An 8,858-nucleotide genomic window follows, 5' to 3' on the forward strand; every position below is an offset into this window, starting at 1 on the left:
CCTGGATCTGCCACTTGTGGGGTCCCTGCTGGAGGAGCAGGGGCCCGACTGGGCCGCGGATCACGGTTTATGGCCACCCCGAGCTGAGAGCCCGCGCCTGGGCTCCGCCTCTGCAGCCGGCTTCCCTGCTCTGTTACCTGGGAGCTCTGCCGCACTCAGGCACCCCCGGTCTTTCTGTGACCCCAAGGGTCCTGAGACCACACTGTCCCGGAGGGTTCCACCCCCCTCTTAGCCACCAGAGTGACGTCCCTCGGCGGAGCAGACTTTTAAAAGTTCCGATTTTGGGCCCCAGGGCTCTATCACTTGCCAGAAGCGGCCGCCGGAGGCCCCTCCCCCGCCGTCTATCCTCCCGAATATCGCCTCGGATTCACTTCTCCTCACGTCCTACCTTCCAGAAAGTGGTCGCTTTTCTGATGAGAGAGTTGTTGCTCTTCTTTTCTTCGATCTCCTGTTGAGTTTGTAGGTGTTCAGAATGGTTTGATCCTTATCCAGCTGAATTCCTGAGAAGAGACGAAATCCAGGTCTCCTACTCCTCCGCCATCTTACATCATTAGGTTTTGATGTAGTTTTCCAGACGATACAACTTTCCATATCAGCATACGCAGTTCACTTGATCCTCTTAAGTGGGTATGTAGTAACTCATTGAATGGATGTGACGTGAGTGATTTAGCCACTTTCCTGGACACACGAGGATTACTTTCCCTTCAGTTCTTGCCCAGTAGCAATGATGTGCTACCCAGAATATCCTTAAATACTCCCATCTCTGGTCACTCATGGGAGGGTCTCCAAAAAGTGGAAATAGTAAGTCGGACCGAAAAATAGAACTGCCAGATTGACTTCCAGTTCACACTCTCACCTCCATGTGTGTGCGTGCACCAAACGTTTGAGATCTCATTTCACCCATCTGTCTGCCTTCGTCTTGTACCAGCAAACAAACGGGGGTGTTAACAGAGTGTAAAGGTGATTTCACAAACTGCCCCGGTAGTTCCGTTCTTCGCTCCACCCTCTGCAAGACTGACCTGTAGCAGCCTCATCTGCTCTCACCACCTCCCAAGTGCTGGCCTCTGCCTCATGCAGCTGCAGACTTGGCAGCGAGGGAAGGGAGAGCAGAGCTGGGTCAGCATTTTGAAAGGACAGTAGCAGCCATCCAGCTGGATGACACGGCGCGGCTGAACTGGAACTTTCACAAAGACATCCTCTTTCTGTCAAGAGAGGACCCTCTGCTCTGCCTTGTGGCTCTAGTTGCATGTCCTTGGACAAGTAATCTAACTTGTCTGACTACTCCCCCCCCATTTCCTTGCTTGTTAAGAGACTGACAGCTCTCATACACGCTCCACGGAGATGTGTTAAAGATGAAATGAGACATGTGGAGATGGAAAGTCCTTTGTGAATTGGGAAGCACCCTAGCCATATTTGTGTCTATGCTGGTTATGTTCCTGTTTGCCGGCGTTCTGTTTCAGCTCTGACAGCACAGGACAACTATCAAAGGCAGCTCTAGTGGTCCAGGAATGGATAGAATCACAAATGAGAACGCAAGTGAGGTGAAATGTTGATAATGGGTAAATCAGGATAAAGGCAAACTTCCAGCCTTTGCTTTGATTCAATCTCTGAATTCTGTTCTCCGCTCGGCCTGTGCCCGTAAGTAGATCACACATAGTTGGTCCGGGCACTCCCTAACAAGCAGACCGAATGTGGCAGCACGCCTGGGCGTGTTGGTTGATCCTGGTGAGCAGCGGTGTTCTCGTCTGTGAAATGGGAGAGCAGCTCCCTGGCCTCCCACTGCTGTTGTGAGAACCAAGTGAGATGATCCGGGTGGTGTGTCGAGCCCCGTGCCCTGTGGCTCGGCGGGCTCCCTGCTGCCAGCCGTGGTGAGGGTGTAGGTCAGCAGAGCCTGGCTGAGGACCTACAGCCTGAGACTCCGTGAGACCAGTCAGCCGGGTGTGGCCTTCTATTCTGGGGGACCCCCAGGATGACTCTTCTCAGTCCTCGGCTTAGGCTACACCCCTGGGATCACAACTGATAGGAGAAGCTCTCCACCTGCCTACCCACAAACTACGCCGTCAGCCCCCAGCAACCTGGCCCACAGCGAAGCTGCTGGACTCAAGCTGCTGCAGTGAGTTCCGACCCTGGAATTTCTCATGCGACTCGCTGGGACACTTCCTTGCTTCTTCCCTTCCTGTTTTCTTGGCTGATGGAGTCTCCTTTCCTAAGACTAAAACATTTAGAAGTCTGAATGGGAGGAAACTGATTTTCGGTGGAGATGCCCTGTGTTTTCCAAGAATGTCATTGTCGGGTCACTCTGTCCCCTCGCAGAGCACCTGTCAGCATGTTTGGAGCCATGGCTGAAGAGCAGCTGTGGCTCGGTGGCTCCGGGGGGAGCACACTCGGTAGCTTTTCCCAATGGAGAGCCCCTCCATGGAGGTTTGTCAGACCAAATACATAAGAAAGCCAGGCATGGATTTCATACGCACACTCCCAGGCCTGCGGGGATGCCCCCTGGTAGCGCTACTTCAGTGACAAACCTGGAAACCACCCACAAAGTCCCGTGGCTGGGCCGCTTCTGTGGTCCCGTGACCCGTGGAAGCATGGTGGGCCTGCATGGGCGGCACAGAGACTGCTCGCTCTGCGCCACTGGGTGAAGAGAGCTACTTGCAGGAATAATATAAACGGTATGAGCTCACAAAATTCTTTATATGAACATAGGATATATAAAAAGTAAATCCTGAGAAACCGAAAGCATAGGTGACCTCTGGAGAATGGAACTGGAAGACAGAAGGAAGACCTTCATTTTTTACTTCATATCCTCTGTCCTGTGTAAATGTTTTACCTAGTAGGCATTAATTTTTTTTGGTTTTTTTTTTAAACTCTTAACGTTAGAATAACTGCAGATTTCAGGGCATCTGGGTGGCTCAGTTGGTTGAATGTCTGACTTGTGATTTCTGCTCAGGTTGTGATCTCATGGGGCGGAGGTCAAGCCCTGCGTTGGGCTCCGTGCTCAGCGGGGAGTCTGCTTGAGGTTCTCTCCGTCGCCTTCTGCCCTGCCCCCCCCTCACACTCTTGCACTCTCTCTAAAATAAATAAATACATCTTTAAAAAAATTTTTTTTATTTAAAAGTCAGAGGAACATTACAAAGAACTCCCATGGCCCCCTTCATACAGATTCCCCAGTTGTTAACATTTGACCGTATTTGCTTTATCCTAGTCTGTGTGTGTTGTGTGTATGTATGCACATGTGTGTGTATATAAAATTTCTAGGTTTTTGTCCTGACCCACTTGAAAGAAGGTTGGAGACATGACACGCCTTTACTCCTACACAGTTCAGGGTATTTCCTGAGAACAAGGATACAATGCGCTTCCCTAACTCAGGAAATGAACACTGCTGTAATACTGTAATCTTAAATTGTAGTATCAGTTTTTAAATCAAAGAGAATGAATGGGAATGAATCTGTGGGCCTGTCTGTCCCAGGCCCTCTCCCTCACCTGTGTGTCTGGCCATGAACCTTTGCAGATGCAGCCTCCAAACATGCAACCCAGGCATTCTTTGACTGTCTTCGTGCCGAGATGGAGCAGTATGAGATCGAGGTGACTGTCATCAGCCCTGGCTACATCCACACCAACCTCTCTCTCAATGCCGTCACTGCCGACGGGTCCACATACGGAGGTGAGGCCCTGGTTTCTCTTTTGTTCCATGAGAAGCTGTTGGTTGGCCACAGTGAGATGTGCTTCTCTTCCCTGGTGATTCTTTGGTTATTTTCATTTGGAATGTAATTTTTCAAACCAAAAACCTTGATGTGTGGGTATTGGTTAATACATACTGTTGATTAGTGGTCATTTACCTTGAGCCATCCTTAGCCTGAGCATCACCATCGCAGCTGTCGGAACAGGGTCCCTGGTGGCCAGGACTTTGAGTCCTTTGAAGGAGTTGGAAGGCCAAGCTTCCAAATTAAAGTAAATTAAAGTAAAATTAAAGTGGATTAACTTCATGGAAAGTAGGGGTTGCTTGGCCCAAAGTATTCCCCCCTCAGTGTGCTTGAGAAATGACTGATTTCAGGGTGCTCAAAGGAAAGAGTGCAGCCTTCTGGGGTGAGGCTGGGGGTGCAGGTCTCAGTCTCCAGCTTGCTTCAGCCAAAGGCATGGTGAGCTGACACGCAGTCAGCACCAGTGGGCTGAACGGCCTGGCCCCAGCCTCCCAGGACCGCTGCCCACACGTGCTGTTGATGGGCTGGCTCTGCTTCCCCACGCTTGCATGGCCCCACGTCTTGAGAAGTGACCTGTCATGTCCTGCCTCCCTGGATGTGCCCTCTTGGGCCTGTGCTCTGGTGTTCAGCAGGGGCCTGCAGGTCCTACACCCCACCCCAGCCAGACCTGAACCACGACCGCGCAGGCCCTGGATAGCTGCTCACTCAGCAGGTCAGCAGGAACCATACAGAAGCATAGAGTCAGAGAGGTTCACACTTATTTATACCTAGAAGAATCCTTTTTTAACAATTCTGTCTGTGACATTTAAAAATAATCAACAGTCAGAAACTTCCTATTTTGTGTTTACAGAAACACAATGAGAACAGATACTGGTGAGGAAGCTCATGCAGTTTGGACAGCTAACTGGTGGTCGCAAATGGCCTGTGCTGGTGGCCTCTCTTCTCCGCCCGCCATCTAGTTCCACTTTGTGGGCAAAATTGTCAGATTACTAGGAGAGAATGTTGGTGTCAACCAGCCAAACACCTCCTAAACTCCCTGCAGCTGTAACACCGCAAACAAACCAAGGCTTTCTTACTGGTGCTTGTCCAGTTAACACATGACGGGGGAACCGTGCCATCTATTCCTGAGTCACTTCACTCTCACTGCGGTGGGCACTCCTAGTCTTTTCCCATTCCCCGTCTGGCAGACCTCAGGCCAGGCTACTCAAGACCAACTCAGCACCACACCATCCTGTGTTGTTGGTGCCAATGGACAATTCCCAAGGTCCAGAATCACTGTGTGTGAAGGGCTCACTCTTTGGGACCCCATGCGGCCTGGCCTTTGGCCTTTGTCATGGACTACCAGTTCCTAAGCGCTGAGAGGCCTCATCTACCTCGTTCCCACGTCTCACCCTCATTCTCCCTTTCCCCGCTCACACACACTGAACTGCAGATGGCTTCCTCATTTCTTGGGAGTACAGAATAGTCAGGGATGGTGGCATACCACGTGCCTCCCAACAGACGGTGGAAAGAGCTTCATGGTGGGAAATTTAGCAAACCCAGCTGACATTGGTCCATGTCCGCTCAAGTCCTTGAGAGAGGGACTTCTGCTTTCTAGTTCATGACTTTCTTTTGTTTTCTTTATTTTAGTTATGGACAAGACCACGGCCCAAGGCCGAAGCCCTGTGGAGGTGGCCCGAGATGTTCTGGCTGCCGTGGGGAAGAAAAAGAAGGATGTGATCCTGGCCGACCTGTTGCCTTCCTTGGCCATTTATCTGCGAACTCTGGCTCCTGGGCTCTTCTTCAGCCTCATGGCCTCCAGGGCCAGAAAGGAGCGGAAGTCCAAGAACTCCTAGTGGCGCATCCCATCTGGGCTAGGGAGCAGCACCTGGCTGGGTGCAGCTCCTCGATAAGGGGCGGCTGCATTTGTTGAAACCTTACTGGATATTTGTCTTACGGGTGGGAAAGATGGAACACACACTTCTGAAGATCCCTGGCTAGGCCCCTGCTAATAGAATGAGAACCAAAAAGGGCAACCAGCTTCTTAGGGGTGAGGGGTAAACCTTAAGGAACAAATGTGGAGCTGGGTTTAAACTAAGACTCTGAAATAAATGAATGAACGGTTAAGAGTTGTAGTCCTCGAGGGCTGCCAGCACCATGCCTCCTTTGAATTCCAGCCTCAGCCAGCTCCTAAAAAGTGTGTCAGTCTTGAAGACGGAAGACATCCTGACATCATGTGACCCACTTCTCATATTTGACTGATCTGGATCACAAACTAATGGTTTTGGCAGAGTCACCTGCAGTACTCAAGGGAGCAGGCTGTCCTTTTAAGAAGCCGTCATCCATATCCACCGTCAGGGTCCTACAGTCCGTCATCCAACACAACAAATGGGCTCCTGTGTGTTCCGTCTTTCCACGTAACCCAAGTGATGCTGGCTTTAGTAACTAAAAGGAATTCCCCGGTTTCCCTGTGCACTCTCACCTGAAGCCGTGTAGACCAGGCCCCACTTCAAGCAGAAGATGAATGTACAAGGACACGGCAGCCAAAAGGGAGAGGAAAACCACCCGGATGGTCCCGCAGATCTCTAGGAAGTGAGACTCCGAAGCCCGGTCAGCTGGGGGGGGGGTTCTGAGGCCGCAGGTGGCCCCCGGTGACAGAAGTCATTTGTTAGCTGTGCCTGTTGGAGCGGAGCCAGAAGGGATGCTTGGTTCCACCTTTCTGATTTATTAAAAATACATGGTTGAAGTTCAGTGAGTAAATCGACGTCATACTTGAAGTTTAGAATGAAACTTTTCCTATTAGGCTGAAAGTGGAAATTGTGGGTATATGGTATGGCTTCCCCGATGTGGAATAAAAATGTCCTAGCACGTCATAGCGGCATCTTACGCTGTGTCCTAACTCTGGCCCTGCAGAGCTTGTATCTTAAACAGCTGTCCCTGAAATAAAAATGGCCAAAGCCAACCTATGGTTAGTGTTTGAGGCTCTCGAGTTTCCTGGGAGCAGGAGGACAAGGAGTGGGGCATTAGCTCTGGTGACCTTCCCCAGCTCCCAGCGCTGCCTGAACATTGCAGGGGCCCGTGGTGGAAGTGTGCACCCGGACATCCGGGGCAGCTCTTCATTTTCCACCGAAGCCATCTACTTCCTCCTAACGCGGGAGAGAACGATCTTACTGTTCACGTCAGGGCTGTTGGAGCCAGGGAAGAGCTGGACCCACGACAGCCGTAGTGGCCACTTTAAAGCCTACCGTGAGAGGGAATAAAATTGTCAAGTGCACAGCACGTCCGCAGGAAAGGCAGTGACAGAGGAAGGCGTGCGTCCAAATGGGAACGGGAGAACATCTGTCCTTGGGCACTCAGCTGACTGGCACTTTCAGCGGGGCCCGGACCCAGGTGCTGTCCTTTTCTCTCCGTTAAACAAAACGGGCAGCAACTGGACACTGGTGTGACCTGCTGTCCTCTAAAGAACACATGCTTAGCAGCCACACAGTCCGTCATCAAAACATGGCACCCACTCCGCTGCGGAGGGCGTTGCTTTGGGGGCCCACCAAGCCCCGACCCAGGCGCGGGTCCGTACGCAGAGCTCGGAGCAGACACGAAGGGTCTCTTAACCCACACACGAGCCCTGAGCCCGATTCCAAACCACTGGATGTTTATTGACCTCATATTTTTAAAGACTCACACTCACTTTCTTAAACTTACTTCAGAAACTTTATATTCTACCGTATCAATAGCAAATGCAGCACAACCAATCATGAAAAGCTAGCTACGTCCGGCCGCCTGGCAGACGCTGTCCAAGGCCCGGCTGCTCCTGAGGACGTCGGCCATACCGCAGAGGTAGTAAAGATGCGCTCCCGCCGCACAGATGCTCTTTGTGGCCTCGGAAACGAGGGAGAGGACTGAGGAGGGCCAGCGACGTCAGTGCTCTGGAGGGCACGCTGGCGTGAAGGTGGGGCTCCCCGCCCGGGAGGGCGAGCCCCCCACACACACACACTGTGCCCCGGCCAGGACCCCACTCTTGCTTTCAAGCCAGTGTTTGAATATGAACATCGGCCACCAGGGGCAGGGGTGGTGCTGTTGCCATTTCTCTTTTCTGTCCTCAAGGGTTTTTCCACCCCTCCCCCACCGTGGATTGGGGGTAGGTTGGAAAAGCTCTGCATTGGTTCTGCCCGCACATAAAGTTCAAAGGCACTTTCCACTCTGCTCTGTGGGCCTCCTGGGGTTTCCCGGGCCGAGGGCCGAAGCACGCGCACGTGAGTTTCCAGCCAGCAGCGCTGCACATCTGTGCGCGGCTCCCGAGTGGTCAGACGGGACAGGGAGCGCGCAGCTGCCACCAGCAGGCACCAGGGACGCCACTTCCCTTCCCTCCTTCGTGGGGCCCCGCAGCTGCTGAACCAGACGTGGACGCTTGGGAGGGAGCGGACAGGCTACGGAGAGAGCCGGTAAGTGTTCGCCGCGGTCTGCCCCTCCGCACTTCTCGAGCTGACCTTCCTAAAGGCTCTTTGCTCGTCTCTGAAATTGGGGTGAGTGGGCAGTTCAAACAAGATGCCTGTAACTGGGTTACTGGCGCGATGCATTGGCGCACGTGGACACACACAGGCCTGGTGTGTGCACTTCGCAGGCAAGGCCCAGCTGACTCGGCCTGTTTCCCAGTTGGCAGTTCCCTAAGGCCGTGTCCAGAGCCCTGCGGCACGTCACGAGGAGCGTAACCCACTCGACGGTGCCGTGTAATTAGGAAGGCGGCAGAAACAGAGAAGCCTTCCAGGCGCCGGAGGTGCGCTCCTGCCGCTCTCCTTCCCAGCCGAGCGGGGCCGCTGCTCGCGTAGAGAGGCCTAGAGCACCAAAGTCCTGCTCTGCCCTCCGCGGCAGGCCTGAGTCCTCACCTTGGCAGGGCACTCGGAACTGCGCTGGTATGTCAGAATCTGGGCTAGTCCACCTGACCAGAATCACTGTATTCAGCGCATCTGGAGCCAGCTTGCTTGCACTTGGCTTCTCTTCCTGGTGAGGACTTCTGCTCAGCTGACCCGACCAAGACGGCTACTGCTTGTCGGCTTCCAGCCACCTCCCCCATGAAATCTGGCTTGCCGGCAGAGCATGGGGCTCCCTTTCCAAATCTGCGCCGTTTATTACAAGACACCTGCCATTCGTGCCCGGCCGGCCTGGGAGCCAGCTGTCAGACACCCG

At 53.0% G+C, this 8,858-nt stretch overlaps 1 protein-coding gene across 4 annotated transcripts in view; it reads left to right on the forward strand.

The window, feature by feature from the left end:
• Positions 1-8,858, forward strand: part of DHRS7B (dehydrogenase/reductase 7B) — an 84,872-nt gene that overhangs the window by 61,695 nt on the left and 14,319 nt on the right. For all 4 annotated transcript variants that reach the window (XM_054511007.2, XM_045889685.3, XM_045889686.3 and 1 more), the window contains 2 exons: positions 3,509-3,661; positions 5,328-8,116. In XM_054511007.2, the coding sequence (XP_054366982.1) occupies positions 3,509-3,661; positions 5,328-5,533 (359 nt within the window). In that variant the 3' untranslated portion in view covers positions 5,534-8,116. The remainder of the gene's footprint in view (positions 1-3,508; positions 3,662-5,327; positions 8,117-8,858) is intronic.

Source organism: Mirounga angustirostris, unplaced genomic scaffold (assembly GCF_029215605.1).
Source record: "Mirounga angustirostris isolate CCGP_5_RB_7025 unplaced genomic scaffold, mMirAng1.0.hap1 SCAF_17, whole genome shotgun sequence".
In the NCBI taxonomy this organism is placed as follows: Eukaryota; Metazoa; Chordata; class Mammalia; order Carnivora; family Phocidae; genus Mirounga; species Mirounga angustirostris.